This window comes from Siniperca chuatsi, linkage group LG17 (genome assembly GCF_020085105.1).
Source record: "Siniperca chuatsi isolate FFG_IHB_CAS linkage group LG17, ASM2008510v1, whole genome shotgun sequence".
Taxonomy (NCBI): Eukaryota; Metazoa; Chordata; class Actinopteri; order Centrarchiformes; family Sinipercidae; genus Siniperca; species Siniperca chuatsi.
Genome location: NC_058058.1, coordinates 94,977 through 120,000, shown reverse-complemented (window position 1 = coordinate 120,000; position 25,024 = coordinate 94,977). Strand labels below are relative to the sequence as shown.

General features: G+C 39.1%; 1 protein-coding gene across 8 annotated transcripts in view; it reads right to left on the bottom strand.

The window, feature by feature from the left end:
• si:ch211-80h18.1 (uncharacterized protein LOC555593 homolog) overlaps positions 1 to 25,024 on the bottom strand; it is a 25,693-nt gene extending 669 nt beyond the window's left edge. The window contains exons 1-27 of one of the 8 annotated variants that reach the window (XM_044172407.1): positions 24,894 to 25,024; positions 24,068 to 24,132; positions 23,911 to 23,982; positions 22,724 to 22,762; positions 22,300 to 22,353; positions 20,902 to 20,931; positions 20,412 to 20,471; positions 20,187 to 20,228; positions 20,038 to 20,109; positions 15,450 to 15,479; positions 15,108 to 15,167; positions 14,165 to 14,212; positions 12,118 to 12,162; positions 11,712 to 11,756; positions 11,258 to 11,293; positions 11,064 to 11,135; positions 9,491 to 9,616; positions 9,307 to 9,360; positions 4,529 to 4,555; positions 4,070 to 4,108; positions 3,096 to 3,140; positions 2,967 to 2,999; positions 2,768 to 2,830; positions 2,592 to 2,657; positions 2,474 to 2,509; positions 2,309 to 2,344; positions 1,130 to 1,174 (exon numbers count right to left, since the gene is read on the bottom strand). In XM_044172407.1, coding sequence (XP_044028342.1) covers positions 1,130 to 1,174; positions 2,309 to 2,344; positions 2,474 to 2,509; positions 2,592 to 2,657; positions 2,768 to 2,830; positions 2,967 to 2,999; positions 3,096 to 3,140; positions 4,070 to 4,108; positions 4,529 to 4,555; positions 9,307 to 9,360; positions 9,491 to 9,616; positions 11,064 to 11,135; positions 11,258 to 11,293; positions 11,712 to 11,756; positions 12,118 to 12,162; positions 14,165 to 14,212; positions 15,108 to 15,167; positions 15,450 to 15,479; positions 20,038 to 20,109; positions 20,187 to 20,228; positions 20,412 to 20,471; positions 20,902 to 20,931; positions 22,300 to 22,353; positions 22,724 to 22,762; positions 23,911 to 23,982; positions 24,068 to 24,132; positions 24,894 to 24,904 — 1,351 coding nt within the window. In that variant the 5' untranslated portion in view covers positions 24,905 to 25,024. Of the gene's footprint in view, positions 1 to 1,129; positions 1,175 to 2,308; positions 2,345 to 2,473; positions 2,510 to 2,591; positions 2,658 to 2,767; positions 2,831 to 2,966; positions 3,000 to 3,095; positions 3,141 to 4,069; positions 4,109 to 4,528; positions 4,556 to 9,306; positions 9,361 to 9,490; positions 9,617 to 11,063; positions 11,136 to 11,257; positions 11,294 to 11,711; positions 11,757 to 12,117; positions 12,163 to 14,152; positions 14,213 to 15,107; positions 15,168 to 15,449; positions 15,480 to 20,037; positions 20,110 to 20,186; positions 20,229 to 20,411; positions 20,472 to 20,901; positions 20,932 to 22,299; positions 22,354 to 22,723; positions 22,763 to 23,910; positions 23,983 to 24,067; positions 24,133 to 24,893 lie in introns of all 8 variants that reach the window. The other 7 variants (XM_044172406.1, XM_044172403.1, XM_044172404.1 and 4 more) reach the window with 7 other exon arrangements.

Sequence of the window (25,024 nt, the reverse complement as noted above, 5' to 3'; positions counted from 1 at the left end):
GTTGGTTGGACAAAATGAGACATTTGAAAATGCGAGATGGACATTATTTACTGTTTTCTGACATTTTATAGACTAAACGATGAATCTAGAGCGACTGATAAACAAGACATTAAGTTTAGATTTGCATGCTGAATGTAAAGAGGTAAACTGGAGTCAAGGGTGGGAACTATGGGGGAAAGTAGGCTACATTTACTCAAGTATTGTACTTAAGTACAGTTTTGAGGTACTTGTACTTTGCATTTCAATTTCATGCCACTTTAAACTTCTACTATTGTACTTTTTACTGCACTACATGTATCTGACAGCTTTGGTTACTTTACAGGTGAAGATTTGACACCATCCCATTAAATATGATGAAACTACCGAACAGTGTAAACCTCAACCAGCTACAACATTAAAATGCTGTTTACATGTTAATACATCAATAATAATAATCCAGTAATATAAAATATGTAATAATAAAACACTCTAAATGTGCCAATTCTGCAGAACGAGTACTTTTACTTTTGATTCTTTAAGTACATTTTGTTTGGAATACTTCTGTACTTGTAACAGAGTATTTTTACATTGTGGTAGTATTACTTTTACTTAAGTAAAGGATCTGAATACTTCCTCCAGGCTGGGAAATACCACAACCTTTGGTTTGGATCTGATACTGAGTAACACCAGGTCCAGAATCACTAATACTAATATTATACTCTATTCATGAGGTGAATGTATCATCAATGGGCTTCTTCTGAATACATTTTCACACTCAATCACAAATGTGATGTAACAGTGACAAACAGACAACATTAACTTGCTCACATGCTGAATGTAAAATTTAATTGAAGTGTTTTGCTGGATATTTATTCATGCAGCAGAAATTTGATCAAACTTGAATCGTCTGTATGAGGAAATCTTGTTTTTGTCGCAAATATTGATGTTCAAGATCCAAAAAAAGAGGCATAATAAATGAATCCGGAACCATCAGACAGCAGGGTTCTCCAGCGCTCCTAAATACATCACAGTGTCCTGAACGACAGACTCCTCAATCCAGAACCTGAACTGAGGACAGGACTTAAATGTTCCTACATGGTCAGGTTAAGAGTCAATACAGAGGTCAGAGGTCAGAGTGAGTTGTACGAACCTTCAGGACCCTGACCAGATGGGTTGTACTGTTCAGTGACTGAACCTGCAGAGAACAAGCAGAACCAAGAAAAGAGAAAGAACAAGCCTTCAGCATCTGATCTCACGTACGATACTAACAAACATAAACTATAAACAGGACTAGTTAATCCTAACCATTAATGAGACTAGTTAACACTAAGAAAGAAAATTACTTTGGCAACTGATCTCTGGTAAGATACAAACTAAAACCATGAACGCAACTAGTTTAATACCAACCTTTAACAAGACTAGTTAACATTACCTGAACCTAAACCAAGATCCACCAACACAAACTAGAACCCCTGACCTGATTCAGATGGAAACTGGTTACAGATACTTTTTAAACTGGTCAACCACAGAAGACTGTGGTCCTGTTATGGACTGGTTGGGACTAAAAACGTAACCAAACACGCCAGCGGCGGATGGCCGCCCCCCATTGAGTCTGGTTCTGCTCGAGGTTTCTGCCTCTTAAAGGAAGTTTTTCCTTGCCGCTGTGGCCAAGTACTCGCTCATGGTGGGATTTGTTGGGTCTCTGTAAATAATATTATAAAGAATTCGGTCTGGAGCTGCTCTGTAGGAAAAGCACAATGAGATAACTTCTGTTGTGAATTGGCGCTGTATAAATAAAGTTGAACTGACTGTTTATAGATCAGTTTCAGACTGGTGTTATATTAGTTTAACACTGGTTTGTACTGGCTTTACACACATTGTAGACTGACTGATAGATTGGTTTGTAGACTGGTTTCAGACTGGGTTTAGACTGGTTTGTAGACTGATTTCATACTGGGTCTAGATTGACTAGTTTCAGACTGGGTTTAGACTGGTTTGTAGACTGGGTCTAGAATGGTTTGTAGACTGGTTTCAGACTGGGTCTAGATTGACTGGTTTCAGACTGGGTTAAGACTGGTTTGTAGACTGGTTAGTGTCCACCTGCACAGGGACTTCAAATGGAAATGAGCTTGTAGCTAAATCTGGTAAATGTTTTTTGCTCATGGTCCCTAACAAATAAATGTAATAAACAAAAGTGGTTTTAAACTGGTTTCAGACTGGTTTTAGATTTGTTTCAGACTGGTTTTAGATTTGTTTCAGACTGGTTTTGTAGTCTGGTTTTAGTTTATGGTCTTTTCAAGTTGAACATTGAAACATTTGTAAAACTTACCAGCCATCTGTGTGTGATCTGTCACAGCTGGATGACCTGAAACAAACACACACATGTTAACACACACACACACACACACACACACACACACACATTAACATTAACACACATTTCTACTGTAGAAGAAGAACTGACTGTTCTTCTGTGTAAATAAATGCAACTTACTGGAGTCAAGTGGAGTTCCTGTTGGATCTGCTGAAACTACAAACACACACAGTTTAACAACATGTTTGACCTTTAACCTCTGACCTGTCTGTCCGCCATGTTGATGGGTGAGGCTTACCTGTGTCTGTCCCTGTGGAGTCTGTTGCCACAGTAACCAGGTCTGTGTGGGAGTAACCACCTGTAGCTGAAAAAAACGACAGGATGGGAAGCGAGTCCTCACAGTGTGACCATCGAGACAGACAGGTGTGTGACAGACAGGTGTGTGACAGACAGGTGTGTGACAGACAGGTGTACCTGGGTGCAGTGTGTGTGTGAAGCTGTCTACAGACTCTGTGTGGAGGATGACGGGGGACGACTCTGTAAGACAACACGATCACGTGACAGGAAGTGATTGCCCAAAGGTGAATTAACGACTCACAGGTAAAACAAAAAGCAAACAAACAAACTCTTGATGTTGGGGTTGAGATGCAGTTGTCATAGCAACAAGTGTTACCTGTGACATCATGGCTGAGTCCAAGACCTGGCGCTGGAACAAATCAGAAAACAGAGTCAGGTTTCTATTGGCAATCAATATTGTTAATCAATTTATTGATTTATTGATCTATCAGTCCCTCTCTCTCACCTGTGAGTTCAATGTGAAGACCCGTCACTGACTGTGCTCCACCTGCTGACATCATCATAACATCTGATTACATTATCATCATCATTATGTTTATTAACCACAAATTAAGTAATTAGGGACTTAATTAGACAGTTATTTATAAAATGATTTCACAACAATTTAAACTGATGTCACTTTAGTGAAGAAAGTGTGGCGTCAGGTTCACGTCAAGTCAGATAAGTTTCAAGTCGAGTGACTCGCAGGTGATGATGTCATAGCTGAACAGGTAGATATTTGATTAACTAATCAGGCAGTTAGTTTTCAGTTAAGTTTATTAGTTCTTCATGGAGCAAAAAAGGTAATAAAACAATTGAAATCTCAGTTTTCTCACGTTGCAGGCGTCACGCTGCAGGCGTCACGCAGCAGGCGTCACGCTGCAGGCGTCACGCGCTGCAGGCGTCACGCCCTGCGGCTGTCACGCGCTGCAGGCGTCACGCTGCAGGCGTCACGCTGCAGGCGTCACGCAGGAGGCGTCACGCAGCAGGCGTCACACTGCAGGCGTCACACTGCAGGCGTCACACTGCACGCTGCAGGCGTCACGCAGCAGGCGTCACGCTGCAGGCGTCACGCTGCAGGCGTCACACGCATGCTGCAGGCGTCACACTGCAGGCGTCACGCAGCAGGCGTCACACGCAGCAGGCGTCATGCTGCAGGCGTCACACTGCAGGCGTCACACTGCAGGCGCCACACGCAGCAGGCGTCATGCTGCAGGCGCCACACTGCAGGCGTCACACTGCAGGCGTCACGCGCAGCAGGCGTCATGCTGCAGGCGTCACACTGCAGGCGTCACACTGCAGGCGTCACACGCAGCAGGCGTCATGCTGCAGGCGTCACACTGCAGGCGTCACACTGCAGGCGTCACACGCAGCAGGCGTCACATGCAGCAGGCGTCACACCACGAATAAAAGTTCTGATTATGAAAGATGAAAGTTTACCTCCGTTTGTGTCCATCAGCAGAGTCTGTCGACCATTTCCTGAAAAACACAAACTGTCAGTGAGTCACAGCCACTGACATCATCAAGCTCTGTCTCATGACTGATCATTTAAAATAAAATACAACTTTATTGCTCCCCAAAATGCAAACCTTTGTTTGGTTCATCAAAACATAAAAGCAGCAAAAGAACAAACATGATAACTGAGAACCATCAGAATATACAACACTGTGCAGCAGTGAAACGTGTAAATAAAATAATTAAAACTGTGTATAAATCATTAAAGCATAATATAAAACACAATGGAGTGGGGTGTAAAGTACAGCTCACTATTTTAGTTTGAAATACTCTTTGCACATTAAAACTGTAAAAATATATTTGATTCCCAGAATGTCACAGATATTTACCAACAGGCAGCTTCTAACTGTCCCAAACAAAACCAGAAGTAACTCCCACTCTTACCATTAGCATCAGCTGAGTCGGCTCCGTCTGTGAGGAAACATATAGCATTAATAAAATTAAATAAATAAAATATAATATATATTTGAAACAGTCACATGGTGAAGAACTGAACTAAAGTATGTAACATGAAGATTTGTGTGTTGTTGGTAAAGTGTTTATTCTTAACTTGATCTCACTGTAGAAATAAAGAAACCTGTTCAGAGACTCTGTTACAGATTCAATGGGTCAGTTTTATTAGTGAACTCCAGTGAATCTATATTCACCACAGTGAATCATGCAGCAGTAGTAGAAGTAGTAACTGTAGTATTACTATCAGCAGTGTTGCTAGAACCATTCATTGAACGTGCTCGTGTTTTTGATGAATGGTGAACTGAACGTATCCATTCACATTCACTAATGAATGTGAACGCGAGAGTTAACGACCTGAATGAACTAGATCATTTTAATCTGTGTGAACTGAACTTTGAGCTCTTGTGAAGTGTGAACTTGCACAACACTGACAATCAGTATTAGTATCAGTATTACTATCAGTATCACTATTAGTAATTGTAGCAGTATTAGTGTCAGTATTAGTATCAGTATTACTAAAATTAATGTTGAGTAATGGTGTGTACATATGCAAAGACAATGTTTTCTCTGGGCCCCTGTCAAACCACTGATGACATGTTTAGCTGCATGTCTTCATTGAGGCTGTTCTCATTCACTTTTTGTTGTTACGAAAAGTGAATGCACTGAAACACATTCATTGAACGCATTTTAATGCACTGAAACGAAAAGTAATGCACTATAATTCGAATATAACCCACATAATAGGGAGCCACGAGGCAGTTACATTTGTCATTAGGCGGTGACCTCTAGTGGCCTCAGTAATTATGACAGGATCAAAGGAGGAAGTCAGATGAGGAAGTATAAAGAGCGTCCATGTAGAAAGGTGGATGAGGTCGATGTATGGGTCAAACACAGGACTTTCACCCGGGAGATAGGGTTTCGTGTCCAGTGTGAAACCAAAAGTCAATGTTGAGTTTTTTAAGTTACGCTTACTTATTTTTATTTATGTACGTAAGGTAAGTTACGTGATTTACTTTACATGATGTACGTGTTTACATCACGTGACTTACTGTGAGTTACTAATGTAACTTACTAATTTTAACCTTAACCGTGAGCATTTCCTAAACCTAACCAAGTAGTTTTGGTGCCTAAACCTAACCAAACTACAACCGTTTCACAACGTTAATGTCATGGTACGGCTGTACCATTCCTAGTGTTTCTGTCTGTCTGTCCCCTGTTAGTCTCCTTGTGTGTATGTGTGTGTGTGTGTGTGTGTGTGTGTGTGCTGTGGGGCGCGGCCTCCGAGGAACTGCCAATCAGCAACTGACACACCTGCTACCCATCTACTGCTGCTCACCTGTTCTCCATCCACAATCACACCTAACAGTATATCTACCCGGTTCTTCTCACCAGTCTTCGCCAGATCGGCCGTTTACCTCAGTGGTACAACTCCTCGGCTCTTGACTTCACTTCTGAGATATTACCTGCATGTTATCAAAACGCCTGATTAACCTTTTGACTCCCTGTGCCCAGATTTGCTCGTGTCACCTGCCTCCAAGTTGCCCACCGGCTTTCCAGGAGGACCTCACCACAGCTCTCACCTGCCTTGCCTCGGGCCGCTGTTCCTGCCTCGGCCTGCCTGCTCTCCTCAGCCTTGTGTTGGTCCGCTGTCTTCCAGCATTACCTCCACATTCCTGGTTTCACATTGTGTTTCCTCAAAATAAACGGAACCTTCTACTTCACTTCCACTGTCCTAGTCGTGCTTTTGGGTCCAGCCCTGGTATACCATAACAGTTAACCACATGTTTATTGTTACCATGATGACGAAGGTCCGGTATGCCTACTTAAATTAATAAAACCAAAAGTTAACAGAATTCAACTCAATTTTATTTATATAGCACCAGTTCATAACAGAAGTTATCTCATTGCACTTTTCCTATAGAGCAGGTCGAGACCGAACTCTTTATAATATTATTTACAGAGACCCAACAAATCCCACCATAAGCAAGCATTTGGCCACAGTGGCAAGGAAAAAGAAAAGAAGAGGAGTTATACATAAAAACCTAAATAACAACACTGAAAGAGCACAACAAAACAGGAGAATTAAATGTGGACTCTTAAACATCAGATCTCTGTCATCTAAAGCTGTACTAGTGAACAAATTAATATCAGAGAATCATATTGACTTATTCTGTCTCACTGAAACCTGGCTGGGTCATGAAGAATATGTTAGCCTAAATGAATCCGCTCCGCCCAGTCATATTAATACTCACGTTCCTCGAGGCACCGGCCGAGGAGGTGGAGCTGCAGCCATCTTCGACTCAAGCCTATTAATCAACCCAAAACCTAAACTAAACTATAACTCATTCGAAGGACTTGTTCTTAGTCTTTCACACCCGACCTGGAAAACACGACAGCCAGTTCTATTTGTTATAGTGTACCGCGCTCCTGGTCCTTATTCTGAATTTTTATCTGAAATCTCAGAGCTTTTATCAAGTTTAGTCCTTAAAACAGATAAAGTAATTATTGTAGGTGATTTTAATTTTCATGTGGACGTTGAAAATGATAGCCTTAGTAATGCGTTTATCTCATTATTAGATTCGATTGGCTTCTGTCAGAGTGTACATAAACCCACTCACTGTTTTAACCACACCCTCGACCTTGTTCTGGTATATGGCATTGAAATTGAACATTTAATCTTTCCAGAGAATCCTTCATTATTGGACCATTATTTAATAACTTTTGAACTGCAGTTACTGGACTACACGCCATTAGGCAAAAACTCCTACACTAGATGTCTATCTTATAGTGCTATAGCTAAATTTAAGGAAGTTATTCCATCTGCATTTAATTCAATGCCATGTCTCAATATAACAGAGGACTCTTATGCTAATTTCAGTCCCTCCCAAATTGATCATCTTGTTGATAGCGCTGCAGGTTCACTACGAACGACGCAAAGTTGTACATTATCCCTTTCATATAGTTACTCTAGATGGCATTGTCCTGTCCTCCAGCCCCACTGTAAGGAACCTTGAAGTTATATTTGAAGTCCCACATAAAACAAACTTCAAGCAGGCACATCCTGTCTCAAAATAATGCAGAAAAACTAGTCCATGCATTTGTTACTTCTAGGCTGGATTATTGCAATCCCTTATTATCAGGCTGCCTGAATAAGTCCCTTAAGACTCTCCAGTTGATCCAGAATGCTGCAGCACGTGTACTGACAAGAACTAGGAAAAGAGATAATATTTCTCCAATATTAGCTTCTCTGCACTGGCTCCCTGTAAAATCCAGAACAGAATTTAAAATCCTTCTCCTCACCTACAAAGCTCTTAATGGTCAGGCACCATCGTATCTTACAAATCCCACCACGAGCAAGCACTTGGTGACAGTTGCAAGGAAAAACTTCCTTTAAAAGGCAGAAACCTTGGGCAGAACCAGACTCAGGGTGCTTTCTTGTTTCTCTCCTCTCTCCTTCTGTTGCTTTTAGCAAGTATTCCTGCCTCCGGAGCTGCAGAATCTGGATCAATGATTGTAGACCACTTTCTGCCCCCATGTTCCTGCTCAACACCCGCTGCTACAATTATTATCATAATGTTAATTCATATCATTATTTTTATTTTATTTATATTAACATTACCACTACCATTGCATTATTATTATTTTATAATTCTGTGTGGAATTTGCATTGTGCTACTATATGCTTTCTGTGTCTCTCTCTCTCTCAACCTAACAGGCAGCGGCAGATGGCCGCCCCCCCTGAGTCTGGTTCTGCTCGAGGTTTCTGCCTCTTAAAAGGGAGTTTTTCCTTGCAACTGTTGCCAAATGCTTGCTCATGGTGGAAATTGTTGGGTCTCTGTGAATAATATTATAAAGAGTTCGGTCTAGACCTGTTCTATAGGAAAAGTGCAATGAGATAACTTCTGTTATTGTCATGGTTTTGGGGGTTTGTGTTCAGTAATTTCCTGTTTTATTTTGAAATAGTCTCCTTCCCGCAAGTGTCTTTTAGTTTTGCTTCCTGTCTTTGATTGCTTTGATTGTTTTCCCCTGTGCCTTGATCAGTTTCACCTGTGTCTCGTTGGCTCCCTCATCTAAGTGTATTTAAGTCTGTGTCCTTGCTTTGTTCTTTATCAGGTCATCCCTGTTGCTATGTTGGTTCTGTTTTGTCTGCCAGCCAGCCAGCCAGCCAGCCAGCCAGCCAGCCAGCCAGCCAGCCAGCCAGCCAGCCAGCCAACACCCGTAACAGTTATGAATTGGCGCTAAAATAAAAAAAAATGATTTGAATATTATTATCAGTATTACTATCAGTATTAGTGGGGGGTTTAGTATTTTTGGTGAAAACACAATTTATTTGTATTAATTTTTGAAATATCAAAAGAATAAATCATGTTGTGAAACTGAAACCCTCGTGTCTCGTCAATAAATACTAAAATGCAACATGTCAGTATTTCTCCAACACAATAATAATAATATTAATCTAATAAATTAGTTCTAATACTATCCACAGTGATGAGCTGTGCTTGTTTTGGTCTGAATCTCTTTAACTGTTAACAGACAGAACCAGCTGATGCTAATCAGTTAGCATGGCTGTATTTGTTTCTGACATGACATCAGATGAATTTAGTTTAACGATGTCAGCACTCATTCTTTGGTGTTCATGTCTACGCTGATGATACTCAGCTGATCTCATCAGGTTGGACAAACACACTTGTACAGGTTTGTTTTTTTACCTGTCTGTACTCTGTGAGCTTCACTGTGTGATGAAGATGATGAAGCTGCTGCACCTGATGAAGACAAACATATTTTACTTTATTTACTTTAAATAAGAGCAGCAGGAGAACTTCAGTGTAAAAGTCTTTCTGTATTTTCAGAGTAAAAATCTTTATGTATTTTCAGAGTCTTCTCTATACCAACCTTCCTGGGCTGCAGAGTGGGAGGAGCCTGAGACAGAGCTGGACAGTGATTGATCAGGTCCTGAGCTCAGAGAGGTGTGGTCTGGTCCTGATTGGTCGATCATGATGTCAGAGTGATGAGCAGGATCTTCAACAACGGGATGAAACCATGAAAACAGAAAAGTAAAGCAGGAGAGAAGAGTCAAAACAGGTTAGTTGTATTTTACTCATTATAAATCAGTTTATTAAACTTTAAATGACAGGAGAAACAGAGTGTCTCTATATCCATCATCAAAGATTACTTTAGTTAATAAGTCATCCTCCATGTTCTGGACAGTATTTTAAAAACGTTTTGGAAATGGGTACATATATACATGTATACAGTGGTTTCAGAAAGTCTTCAGACCCCTTCACTTTTTGCACACTATTGTGTTGTAGATGTAATTTTAAATGGATAAAATTGTCATTTTTACCCATCAATCTACTCTCAATAATCCATAATGACAGTGAAAAACGTGTCTAAAAAGTGTTTAGAATTTTTTTGCAAATTTATTAAAAATCAAAAACTGAAATCTCTCATTTACATACGTATTCAGACCCTTAAATCAGTACTTTGTAGAAGCCCCCTTGGCAGCAATTACAGCTTCTAGTCTTCTTGGGTAAGTCTCTACAAGCTTTACACACCTGGATTTGGGAAGTTTATCCCATTCTTCCTGGCACATCCTCCCAAACTCCAGCAGATTGGATGTGAAGCACCTGTAAACTGCCATCGTCAGCTACTCAAGGACAGTCAGAGACTGACCTTTTAAAGTAGAAGTATCGCAGGAAGACGATGCTTTGCTTCAACACTCCAAAAATCATGTGACCACACAAACAAGGCCTCGTTACGGCAACTTGTTTCAGAGAGGAGTCGCACTGATTCTGAATACGAGATGTGTTTGTCAATCTGCTTCAGTATTTAAAAACAGAGCTGCAGATTCTGTTTATATAAAACAAGCTTTACTAAGCAAAATAGCAATAATTAAAAAAACTCCTTTCATTCATAAGGTCTCAAATTGAATCCTTCCATACAAATATAATACAAACCATTTTTTACTGTATCAAATACTTAGAAACAGTGAACCATTTTCAACACAACAGCTTCATGGTGATTCAGTGCTTCAGAAAGCATCTTCTCCACCTTCACTACCAGCAGGTATTTGATTAATAGTGGAGCAGGTGTGTTTTAGGGTTTAAGGCTCCTTGTGGAGTTTTTGATCACTGGTAGTTGTAGGTCCCTCTTTTGTTTATTATTGTGCACAAGGACATGACTGATGCAATACACAGTTCAGCCAGTGGTGTCACAATATCCTGCTGATCTACAGGTGGAGGTAATATACCAAGACACACAACAATGCACCAAAAAGGTAGTGAAGAAGAGGTAGTAAACATGGATGTAAACAACAACATTTAGGAAGAATCAGCTTTGTAAATGTTTTATGATGAAGGAAAAACATTCAACATGTTTGTTAGAGCTCAAAGATTCACACTGAATGTAAACAGATATTTTGTTTATGAGAAAACTCCACTTAGCAGCTTTAAAGTTGCTGCAGTACCTGCAGGTGAGTCCAGACTGGAGCCGCTGTTCTGCTCTGCAGACGGAGCTGCTGTGACATCTGAACTGATCACTGAAACACAAACAACAACCACAACTGATCAATAATGAATATGATTCAGATGATGTGCAGCAGAAATGTCCTATTTTCAACTTTAAAAACAGACCACAGAAGTAGAATGAAATAAATCACACCTGTAGAGTCCAGCTGAGTGGGTGGAGTCATGTGACCTGTCAGAAAAAAAAGAAAAAAAAAGAGGAAATCAAAAATGAACTTCCTGTTTCAAAGTTTTATTACCTGTAAAGGTTCTTTAAAGATATGTTGTGATCTTTTTTACTTTAAGTTAACAACTGATCAAACCTGATCACATTTGTACTGATCACACCTACACTGATATCATCTGTACTATTTTGTTGTATATCTCACGAGAAATGTTTCCAGAACAGCTAGCAGTAAATCAGACGCATCAGCCAATGAGAGCCCAGAAACCTTGTGTTTATCCTGTCAGGTGATGTCTGACTGGAAGACAGAGCTGTCAATCAGCTTTAAGATGAATGAATGAATAGCTGTCCAGTCTTCACAGATCTGTATGAAGTGAATTCTTTGACCTGAAGATTTAGTTTTTAAGAAACAGTTCTGAGATCAGACCTGGGATGTTGATGTGAACACCTGGTCCGAATGGATCACCTCCATCTGAAAACAACAAACACAACACGCATTAAACTACTGTTATCAGACCACTTCCTGGCTTCACTGCAGTGTTTGGATGATGTAATCTTTGTGTCCAAATAGGTTGGTGTTTTATCTTAGAGAGATCAGCTGACACACCTAGTATTAACCTGTTGTTTCATAACTCGTCTACCTGCTGATGACTCCAAACAATCTAAACATCCAGGTGTCACTTTTCCTTTCCTACACTGAAGGAGACAGGAAACAGGAAAGGAGGCGCTGAAGGAATCAGGAAAAAGGGAAAGGCGGCACTGAAGGAGACAGGAAATGAGGCGCTGAAGCTTAGCTCAGTTAGAAAACGCAGCTCGTCAACAGAGAAACATACCCATCAGGCCGAGCAGAAAGTCATGACTGGACGGGTCGATGGTTCCTGAAGAAGAAGAAGAAGAGGAAGAAGAGTAAGTCAAGGATAAACACAGACATGAAAAAAGGTAAAATGAAGACTTGAAGTGGACAGAGGGACGAGTAAATATGCATGTTTTCATATAAACGTTTGTGTTTTTAACGTCGAATTCGACGACAGACGAAAATCTTTAGATCACTTTTTAAAAACATGATTTTGTGTTTGACTGAAACAGTTTCAGGCTGTTTGTTCTGGATCAGTGGATGAGTCAGTTTTTTTGCATCAGTGTCAGGTGAGAACGTTCTCTGCTCTCATTGGTCAGATGTGTCCTTTTCTTTTTCTTTTTCTTTTCTGAAGACAACGAACTGCATGAGACATCTGTTTACTTCCTGTCAACTCTACGGTAACGTTACCTTCGCCTCCAACCTTAGTGCTTTTTCATCTTTAATTTAGTTAATTCACTTTTCACAGTTAGCTTTGTACATATTGTTATAGTATTTACTGTTAGTTTTTGTTTATAGTGTTTTTATCATTTTGATAATCACCTCAGTGTCTTAGATAACCGTTAGTGACGTTAGCTCAGTTATGCTGATAGTAGCATAACTAAGCCTAACTGCCGGGAGACTTCCCATGATGCACCTCTTTCCTCTCTCCTCCTCTCCCTCTCCATCTTTATGTATTTTTATCCCATTACTGCATGTTACTAACTCGACATCTTCTCTCTCCCGTAGTTCTGTGCTTTCTCGTCTCTCTCCTCTCTCCTTCTGTTGCTTTCAGCAGGTATTTCTGCCTCCGGAGCTGCAGAGTCTGGATCTGTGGTTGTGGCCCACCTGCTGCCCCTGTGTTCCTGCTCGACAGCTGCTACTGCAATTCTTCTTCTTCTTATTATTATTATCATCATTATTATTGCAATTTTTATTAATATTAATATTATCACAACTACCATTACCATTACTATTGTTTTAAACCTCTACATGGAACTTGCATTGTGCTAATGTATGTTCTCTTTCCTCCTGCTCTCTCTCTCTCTCTGCAGATAGCAGCCCACCATTGAGTCTGGTTCTGCTCGAGGTTTCTGCCTCCTAAAGGAAGTTTTTCCTTGCCGCTGTGGCCAAGTGCTTGCTCATGATGGGATTTGTTAGGTCTCTGTAAATAATATTATAAAGAGTATAGTCTTGACCTGCTCTGTAGGAAAAGTGCAATGAGATAACTTGTTAACTGTTATGATTTGGTGCTATATAAATACAAGTGAATTGAATTGATTTGATTTTAAGCTAGCAGGTCATCAGTATTTGAAGTAACCAGTCACCTGTCAGTATTCAGCTGTAACTTGAAATCTGGGAATCACTTAATAATATATATAGAGTATACACTTTATATACAACACTACACTTTATAATACAGCCTAATAGAGCCTTCCTACTGGTACTTAAATGTACAGTGTAAGAAGAATATGAGGAACAACTGGACATTTTAGAGTAAAGATTAAATTCAATTAAGTTAAATTTTATTTTATTTTTATTTATGGCGCCAATTCATAACAGAAGTTATCTCATTGCACTTGTCCTATAGAGCAGGTCTAGACCATACTCTTTGTAATATTATTTACAGATGAATAAATATTTAATAATAATAAGTATTTGTGTAAATACCGGATATCTACAGGTTACAGTACTGAGAAACAAAATTGACTGATATTCTGCTAAACATATAAAGTAAATATCGGCATGTTATAACATATTTTCAAGTTACTGTATATGATATGGTACCAAAACTGTTGGGGTACAGGAAGGTAATAAAAGGGGATAATAAAAGGGTAAATATCTAGAAACTCAGATGGATGAGTTATTTAAGTAGTAGTCGCCATCACCATCATTAGACTCCATTATCTTTACATCTTAATATTTGATTAAAAATCAATAATCAATAATGAGTAATCAATAACCAGATGTGACAAAGAAGACACAACAGGATAACGGGAGAAGAAGAAGAAGAAATGATGGCAGACAGACCTCACCTGGACACTCACCTGTATAATCCAGGTGAGAAACTCTGCCCCCAAACAAACCCAAAACACCTGAGAGAGAGAGGGACAGGTAAACAGACACATGTAAACAGAGTGAGAGACAGGTAAACAGAAAGACAGGTAAATGGAGAGAGAGACAGGTAAACTGACAGACAGGTAAACAGAGTGAGAGAGACAGATAAACAGAGAGAGAGACAGATAAACAGAGAGAAAGGCAAAAAGACAGATAGATAAAGAGAGCGAGAGACAGCTAAAGAGACAGACAGGTAAAAGGTTAGCGAGACAGGTAAACAGAAAGACAGCTAAAGGGAAAGAGTGAGACGGGACATAAAAAGAGAGAGAGGTAAACAGACATATACAGTGGTGTGAAAAAGTGTTTTCCCCCTTCCTGATTTCTTATTTTTTCATACCACTGCAATACTAAGCATGTTATCAATACTAGCCAGAAGATGGAAGCTACAATTATAAACTGAAAGCGTCTGCTCCGTACAGCAGTAATCGGTAACACCAGTGTTGTCACGAATTAATTAACTGGTAGATGACTGGTAGACTACAGATGTAAATGCTGATGTCACTTTAGTCACTGTTCCTATTGAAACACGAGCTGAGCAGCTCCTGCCATCCGTGCCCCGACAGTGAAGCCTCTTTCAAAGTCACTTAGATCTTTTCCTCCTGCCATCTTGATACAAAATCAGAATCAGCTGGGCCTGCTCAGCATTTTTATATAGATGCCACTGAGCATGATTGGATGTTAATTGCTTAATTGTACCATGTAGTGCACCTGCGTGGAAGCATCTGCATTTGTTATGTTTCTCCACGCATTTATTCAGGTTTTTCCTTTAATTGTCACCAGTCTATAGGTAAACAGAAAGAGGTAAACAGAGAAAGAGACAGGTAAACTGACAGACAGGTAAACAGAGAGTGAGAGAGGTAAACTTCATCTCACCTGTCTGACTGTCAGCTCCGCCCCCTCCTCCTCCTCCATTCAGTAGCTTTTGTCCCTTACCTGAAGCACACGCACACACACACACACACACACACACACACACACACACACACACACACACACACACAATAATCAATAATCACCTCAATTGATTTTCATGTCTCAAATGTACATATTTTCTTGTGGAGTTCTGGTTAAACTCTTTTACTTCAAACTCTTTTCATTCATCTGTGAAACTTATTTCTTCATTTCTTCTGTCATTTTTAATGTGTGTGTGTGTGTTCACGCAGTGTATCAAGTTATTGATCAACATGTATTTACAGTGATTTTATCGATATTTACCGTTGGACTCTGAGTCGACTCCATCAGAACCTGCAGACACAAACACATGTTTCATATCTGAGAAACTTTTAACACTTAAGTTTAATCATTCATTCATTAGTCCATTCACTTATTCATTTATTCATTACTTGATCGATTGGTTGATTCAGTCAGCAGGTAGAGATGTTCTCAACAATAAAAACATTCAGCTCTCATCATTTATCGCTAACTAAAAACAAACTTTTCATTCACACAGCTTATCTGTTCACCTGATGAAGAACACAGACTGATTTCTGTTGTTTTTATATTTATTTTTCACAATAAAGGAAAACACATACTGAAGAATCTGCACCTTCTTTTGATGTAAACGCTCACAGCTGCATCTCTGCAGAGATGAGCTGCATATGATCTAATGAGTATATGCTGATTTGCTGTGGTAAGTGTATTGTCTCATTTCCGGGTTGGCAGTGCTTGTGTGTTACTGGTAGCATATGTTTGCTGCTCTAGCTCAACCCAGTTAATTTTGTTTGATTCTTCTTTACAGTGGCTAATTATCCGCTATACATTTAAACTAACACTAGTTCTGCTCAAGCACTCATAGCCAGTAGGCGATTTGAGGGAGGACGAGGGGGGATGCAATCCCCTTGTTAGCAAAATGACCAAAATCCATCCCCTTTGTTATCCTGCTCAAAAGATGCTCTGTGCTTTCTCTTGTAGTGGTGCTTCAATTTGCGGTTTTTAATAATTGCCCTGGTCTCAGAACATGTGAGACATACTGATTTTAAACTGCCTGTGAGAAGATTGGGCTTCCTGTCCCTGTGTGTGTGTACCTCGCTCACTGACTCGACTCACAGGTCGCTAAACCAGCGCCATAAAGGGTAGAAAAGCTGCGCCGGTTAAAATAGAAACGCTCCGTCAAAATGTAATAATTCATTTATCATTTATCGATATTCTCTGCAGCAGACGGGGGAAAGAGAAAGATGGGGGCATCCTTCTTCTAGCGACTTTCTTGCTAATACTACACGCTATTCAGTTTTGCTAGTTACCGTACTTAGCTTCGCAACTAGCGATGGCTTCTCTCTCTCCCTTTCCTGCTCTTTCCTGCTCCGTGTGTCTAATGTTTGGCTATTCCTCTGCCTCCTTTAGTGATAATGGTACATGTAATAAATGTAGTTTATCTGTAGCATTGGAGGCAAGGCTCAGTGAATTGGAAATGCGGTTCCATACAATGGGAACTCAATCGTTAGCTGCTGTAGTTAGCAAGCCCCCAGTAGCTGGTGGGGACCAACTAGATGTAGCTCCTGTTAGCTGTCTCCCGGCAGCTCCCGAGCAGGCGGGAAACCAGGGATGCTGGGTGATTGTCCGAAAGAAGCATAGCCCTAAACTGAGGCCCACGGTTCACCACCAACCTGTTCATATTCTCCCCACTCAGCGACACACCCGCTGAGAAAACCAACTCTGATTATTGGCAGCTCTATTTTGAGAAATGTGAAGTTAGCGACACCAGCAACCATAGTCAAATGTATTCCTGAGGCCAGAGCAGGCAACGTTGAATTGTTGAAGGATAAGCATAAATACAGTAACACACCGTCACGTCGGTGGTAACGACTCCCGTTTACTCCACTTGGAGGTCACTAAAATTAATGTTGAGTTGGTGTGTACATATGCAAAGACAATGTCGGATATGTTTAGCATGTCTTCATTCCGCCGCTGGCTGTCGCTGTGGTGTCCAGCTAATGAAGTCCTACACGCTTCTCTGCACTTCCAGAGCAGTTACCCACCCAAAACTCCTTAGTGATGGTGTCTGCCTAAAACAGACATAAAAACCTAAACAAAATTACCACAGCTGCAATAGCACAACAAAATAGGAGAATTAAATGTGAACTCAAACATCAATTCAATTCAGTGTTATTTATATAGCGCCAATTCATAACAGAAGTTATCTCATTGCACTTTTCCTATAGAGCAGGTCTAGAACGTACTCTTTATAATATTATTTACAGAGACCTAACAAATCCCACCATGAGCAAGCACTTGGCCACAGTGGCAAGAAAAAACTTCCTTTTAACAGAAAGAAACCTCGAGCAGAACCAGACTCAGGCCATGTTAGGTTTTTAGAGAGAGAGAGAGAGAGAGAGAGAGAGAGAGAGAAGGGAAGTTGGAGAGAGGGAAGCACAATACAAATACCACCAATAATTTTAAAATAGTAATAATGTCATGGTAATGGTAATATTAATAAATTAATAATAATAGGAATGACAGTTATAGGAATAATAATGACAGTATTAGTAACAGAGCCAATAACAACAACTGTAGTAGCAGTTGTTGAGCAGGAACACGGGGCAGCAGGAGGCCCACAACCACAGATCCAGACTCTGCAGGAACACGGGGGCAGCAGGTGGCCCACAACCACAGATCCAGACTCTGCAGCTCCGGAGGCAGAAATACCTGCTGAAAGCGACAGAAGGAGAGAGGAGAGAAAGACGAGAAAGCAGAAAACTACGGGAGAGAAAAGATGTCGAGTTAGTAACATGCAGTAATGGGATAAAAATGCATACAGATGGAGAGGAGGAGAAGGGAAAGAGGTGCATCATGGGAAGTCTCCCGGCAGTCTAGGCCTATAGCAGAGACAAGTCCATTGTCTGATGCAATTAAAAGGTCATTTCTAATTTTCACCAGTGCTGTTTTTGTGCTATGATGCACTCTAAATCCTGACTGAAAATCCTCAAATAAACTATTGTTATTTAGAAAGTCACACAACTGACTGGCTGCTTTCTCAAGGATCTTAGAGAGAAAGGGAAGGTTAGATATAGGTCTATAGTTGGCTAGTTAGTTGAAGAAGGTCGAAAGGAGAAAAGCAGTCTAAATATATATCAGGTTTTACAGTTTTCGCTAAGGTTCCTGTGTTTGAACATAAATTGGTACCAGTTGATGGCAGGACGTGATACATTTTTTCTCTAATAGTTAAAATTTTATCATTAAAGAAGCTCATGAAGTCGTTACTACTGAGGGCTATAGGAATACATGGCTCAATAGTGCTGTGACTCAGCCTGTTCTTATTTTCCTCTATTAATGATGAGTAGTTAGCTGTTCTGGCATTTTGGCCTTCCTGTATGTCTTAAGAATATCTTGCCAGACTAAACGATGCTACAGCATGTGTACTGACAAGAACTAGGAAAAGAGATCATATCTCTCCAATATTAGCTTCTCTGCACTGGCTCCCTGTAAAATCCAGAATATAATTTAAAATCCTTCTCCTCACCTACAAAGCTCTTAATGGTCAGGCACCATCGTATCTTAAAGATCTCATAATACCTTATTACCCCACTAGAACACTGCGCTCCCAGGATGCAGGGTTACTTGTGGTTCCTAGAGTTTCCAAAAGTAGACTGGGAGCCAGAGCCTTCAGTTATCAAGCTCCTCTCCTGCGGGTCCCAGTTTGGGTTCGGGAGGCAGACACCAGCTCCACATTTAAGAGTAGGCTTAAGACTTTCCTCTTTGATAAAGCTTATAGTTAGGGCTGGCTCAGGTGAGTCTTGAACCATCCCGTAGTTATGCTGCTATAGGCCTAGACTGCCGGGAGACTTCCCATGATGCACCTCTTTCCTCTCTCCTCCTCTCCCTCTCCATCTGTATGCATTTTTATCCCATTACTGCATGTTACTAACTCGACATCTTCTCTCTCCCGTAGTTCTGTGCTTTCTCGTCTCTCTCCTCTCTCCTTCTGTTGCTTTCAGCAGGTATTTCTGCCTCCAGAGCTGCAGAGTCTGGATCTGTGGTTGCAAGACAGCTACTGCCACCATGTTCCTGCTCAATACACGCTGCTACAATTATTATTATTAGTTTTATTATTATCATCATTATTAATACTATCATTATTATTACTATTATTAAATAATTAATATTAATAGCATTAGCACTACCATTAGCATTAGTATTATTTTAAATCTCTATGTGGAATTTGCATTGTGCTACTGTATGCCCACCCCCCCAATGGATGGCCGCCCACCCTGAGTCTGGTTCTGCTCGAGGTTTCTGCCTCTTAAAGGAAGTTTTTCCTTGCCACTGTGGCCAAGTGCTTGCTCATGGTGGAAATTATTGGGTCTCTGTCAATAATATTATAAAGAGTTCGGTCTAGACCTGCTCTATCGGAGAAACAAGTGCAATGAGATAATTTCTTTTATGAACTGGCGCTATATAAATAAAATTGAACTAAATACAATTGGTTGGATGTTGATGTTACAGAAACTCATAATTACAGAAACTACGACGTTACATGTATGGAGCACGTGATGCTGTTTTAAACTCAACAGTTTCCTCTTCAGTTGTGTTATGACTTTTCTAGAGCTGCAACTAACAATTATTTTATTATCAAATAATCTGATGATTATTTTCTCAATTCATTCATTAATTGTTTGGTTCATAATATACATATATACTGTATATATTTATATAAAATAATATGTTAGAAAAAGAGTCCATAACCTAACCAAACAGTTGAATTGTTGAATCTCAACTAATAAGCTGTTGAAATGTTACATATACTCTATCCTTACTATCTGTAGGCGGACTATCCAAGTAAAGTGTAACCAAAGAAATGAATGTTTACCTGCAGGTTGAGCAGCAGAGACACCAGAGAGTTCTACTGCTGTTGCTGAAGAACCTGAAGAACCCGAAGAACCTGAGAGGACAACCAAAGGACGAGGACTTGCTATCAGTTATTGATTAGTTGGAACATATTGATTGATTGATTTTTACCTGTCGGTTGTGAAGCTGCTGAGCTGCTCGGACCTCCAGCTGCTGAAGAACAAACACATTAAGAAAAAGATTCACTCACTTCTTCATGGGTTTCATTTCGTTCCTACACTTTCAACAGTAAGACGACTGATTTAAAATTAAAATGTTTATTATTTCACCTCTGATTCACATTTGATGTTTTATTCAGTATGTGATGCGTCAACTTTTGGGGGTGTGGGGGGTTACCTGCAGAACTTCCTGCTGTTCCATCATTTGTTCCTCCTCGTGCTGACTGACTGCTGGAAGCTGTTAAAATAAACACAAACCATGATTATGATTTAACTAAATATATTTACATTCACATATATATTAACTTTAAAATAAGAATCATGACTGGATTTATGTTGATGTTTGCTCATTTAAACAAAAATCATTTTCAAACACAGAAACAAAGACAAACATAAAAATGTCCTCAACAAACATCAAAAGGAACAGAAACCTCTCCTCCAAACAATACTGTAATTATTTGTAATAAAGATAAAATAATTGTTTCTTCTGTTTTCCAACATATTAAATCTGTTTATAATCACGTTAAATGTCCTGCAGTAACCCCTGAACAACAGATTTACTGTCTGTAGAAATAACTCATGTATTTACATATTTATATATTTATATTTAATGTGCTTGAACACCGTAACTTCATGTCAGATGTGATGAACTGAAACAGTTGACTCACCGCTCAGATCCTGAATGTTGGACAAAACACCTGCAGAGAAAACACACCTGAGTGATGTCAGTCAGATAGAGACTTATTATTATTATTATTATTATTATTATTATTATAAGACTTATTATTAATAATTATTGATCCTTGTTAGGAGAATCACTTGTCTGCACTCTGCTGACAGCGGTCATAAAAATCATAGTCGCTGAATTATTAGCCATCTTAACATTCACATTTGCAATCAACTATCAGGAAAATAATTTCCACGATTGCATCATTTTGGATAAAACTGGCGAATCTGAATTCATGGTGACACCTGTTTTCTGTCAAAGAAATAAATAGAAAAAATAAAGACACATTGAAACTGGGGAAAAATAATTCAAATTTCATCTTCACACTTAAAAGTGTGGAAATATTTTTAGTTTATTTGAAATATCCTGCTGTGTGTAAAGTCTCTGAGACATAACTGCCAATTTATATATAATATGAAATGATTAAAAATGACACTTTTTGCAAAAATATATTAATATTTTTTATGCTTTATTTTATATTTGGGGTTTTGTAAATGAATATTATGGATGTTGTGAATCAATGTCAAAAAAGTTTCAGTCATTTCTTTACACTCAGTGTCCACTTTATTAGGTACACCTATACAATCTAATGCAATCCAATACAACAGATCTACCATAAATTCTACATTTCCGAAGATGATGATGTTCAAATTTTCCCAGAGGAGTTAAATCAACTCTCTATTTTATCATTGAGGTTGTAGTTGTAGAAATGGTATTATATTCAGAGGGGTTCCTAATATTCTGACCACCTCATCTTTGTAAAACATTAAACTCCAGTTCAACATCACTGAAAACTATAGACTCAATAATAAACATACAGTCAAATGATAATCAAAACTGAATATTATCATGTTTGTAAAGGGAGAATTCTGTTGGTGTACCTAATAGACTGGACACTGAATGTGTAGCCCAGTGAAACAGCAAATATAAAAAAGTCCTGTTAAGTCCTGGCCATTGATCAGTCTGATGTTCCTCTGATAAACCTGTGTTGGGTGGATCTTCAGGTAACTTCTTCAAACATCCGGTTTATCTGCAGATTAGCTGAACCTGACAGAATAATCAGGTCCAGTTTAGGACGCAGCTGTGGTTTATACCCTCAGACGTTTAACGGCTGTTAGAGTTTCAGCAGGTGGCGCTGTGGCTCTAAACCTGCAGTAACCTAAGACCAGCAGCATCATGTGTTACCGGGCAGACTGATGGAGAAACTTCAGGCTGTGGATCAGACCGAATCAGGTTAATCCTGGTCCAAATACCATCCAGTTAGTCTGGATTAAACCTGAGACCAAACAGGAACAAGCAAACTGTTCACGAGGGAAAAACCTGATCAGGGTCGACTCACCTGAACCTCCGGATGCTGTCGCCGTGGTGGTCTGCTGCACGCCAACAACTCCTGCTGGAGGGGGAGGAAGACAGAGTATCAGATGTTCAGGATGAATAAAACTTCTGTTTCCATCAGCTGAAGGAAACTTGACTAACAGAGTTTATTAAAAACAGACTCATGAAGGATTAGTGTTGTTAAACTCTGACAAAGAATCATTCAAAAGTAACAAGTATAATTTATTTTGAAATTCAAATAAAATAACACCATTTATGTAACGGTTATATTTGATGAATAACAGCAGCTGTTAAGAACACTGAGTGTGAAATCTTTATCACCTCACATATGTTTAAAAAGGATGTTTAAATTTATAATTAAACCTGGAATTTAAATGGTTTATGTTGGAAGTTAAAGGTTAAAGGTCATAGTGTGTTTTAGCTCTCACCCTCATCAATCTTATCCTGACTCTTCGAGTCATCATCATCTGGAAAGGAAAAAACATCCAACATTTATTTCTCTAATTAAAGATGTTTTTAACACTTTTAATATTTTATACTTCAGTAAAAATGATTTCCTCTGAATAGCATTTATTTACCACTTTATCTTTCTTTCTTTCTTCAGATTATTGTTTTGTTATCTTGATGATTATCCTTTTTCTTGTTGACTTTTTCCTCTCTGAACAGCTTCATGTGTCTTTTCTGTTGTTTATTATTGACTATTATTATGAGCAGTCATCAACGATTCTTTTCTGACCTCTTTGTTTTTGTTCTTTTTTTGTCTTTTTGACCTCTTCTTTCTCTAGATTCGCAAAATGATCGTAGATATCAGACAATTCTGCAAAACCCCAAATCGTGTTCAATGACAGCTTTATTCACTTTCTCACTTTCAATAATATCTGCTCATGGCAACTAAAAAAAGTTTTTCTTTTCCTTTCTTTTTGTTTCATTTCATTCTGTGTTTTATGAGGAGAGGTAATCAGAAACCACAAGAAGACAAATCCAAATATTGTACCAATCAATCATATATTTATTAATTCAAAGATATTTAACAACTTTAGTGAGTGTGATATGCAGTGCCGAGTCCTTTCAAACTAAACCACAAAAGGTTACAATAATAACCAGGTGGTTAGGGTTATTTTCCTTGTTGATTAATCTGACAATTATTTTCTCAATTGATTATTTAATTGATTATTTGGTCTAAAAAAATGTCTGCAAATATTAAAACCTACTAAAATTCAGTTTGCTGTGATATAAAACAGAAACTCTTAACCACTAAGAAGTTGGAATGAGGTGATGGGTTGTATTTTTGCTTGAAAAATGTTGATCAATCACCTAAATTGTTGCCAAGTAATTTTCTGTCAATTGAATAATCAATGTATCAACAAATCATTTCAGCTCCACAAAGGACTGATGCAGTTGTTGGGAGGACAGACTCTGCAGCTTAAAGTTGTCAGATCATTGCTACCAATCAATCAATCAAGCTTCTGATTTCATACGTCATGAAGACTTAAAACAGTTTATATAAACTACAAGGAAGCTGCCTTTCCAAAATAAAAACAGGTTTCTCTCTCTCTCTCTCTCTCTCTCTCTCTCTCTCTCTCACACACACACACACACACACACACACGCCTACCCTCCTCTTCCTCGGACAGCTCCCCCTCCCCCTCCTCTGTGGCCTCCACCTCCACCTCCTCCTGCTCCTTCTCTGGAAAACACAACAAAAACTCTTAGAAAATAAAATGAAATGAAATGAAATGAAATAAAATAAAATGTAAAGTATGTATTTTTACCCTCCACAGGAGCCATAGAAACAGTCGTTGCCAGAAAGACGACCACTGACACTACTAACAGGTTTCTGTCATGACAGAGCAGACCAGATTACTGCAGTAATCAGTACTTATCACTTCTGATCAATACTGATCGAAACTGACTACCAGTCTACAGTAGTCTGTTCCTTCCAAGAAATACTAATAATCACTAACAGCCAATAAAAATGATTACTAATCAGTACCAATGAATCCTCATCAATGATCATCGGTATACCAGCCATAAGTAATCAATACATTTAAATGACAGTCAGTAATAATCACTACACATCAGTTCTGATCAGCAGTCAACTGTGAATAATACCAATCAATAGCAGGTGTTGCAAGTTTAGTCAATACTGATCAATACTAATTAGATCTGATCAGCCAACAGAAGAGTAAAACCTTGTACCTCCAGTTGTCAAACACAGCTGTCAACATGTTGAAGATACAAGGTTTCAATGGTTGAATATGAAGCTGATTGGTTCATTAAAATAATAAACATATCTGATTGGACAGATCTTTCAAAACAATCAATACAAATCTGTGTCCAATCAGGATGAAGCACAAAAAGTTACAACAACAGTGAGTACAACAATATATCATAATTATATAATAAAGTATTATAGTACTTTTGTATTACTACACTGAGGTTAAAGACAATGTTTCAGACACAGTACTAGTTAAAATCCATGGAGACATTAAATCCATAAACATTCATATAAAGCACAGTATTATCTAGCAGTAATGCAGTACCAGTAACAGTAATGATATAATTAATATAATAAGTAGTATAGAGAGTATTACTCACGGTGGCAGCATGCTGCTGTCGGAGAGTTTTTCTGTTGAACTAAAGAGGCCCAGCTGAAAAGCTGCAGCTCCTCCTTCAAACACTCATATTTATACACACAAAGAGGGGGAGGGACTGCTCATATTACTACT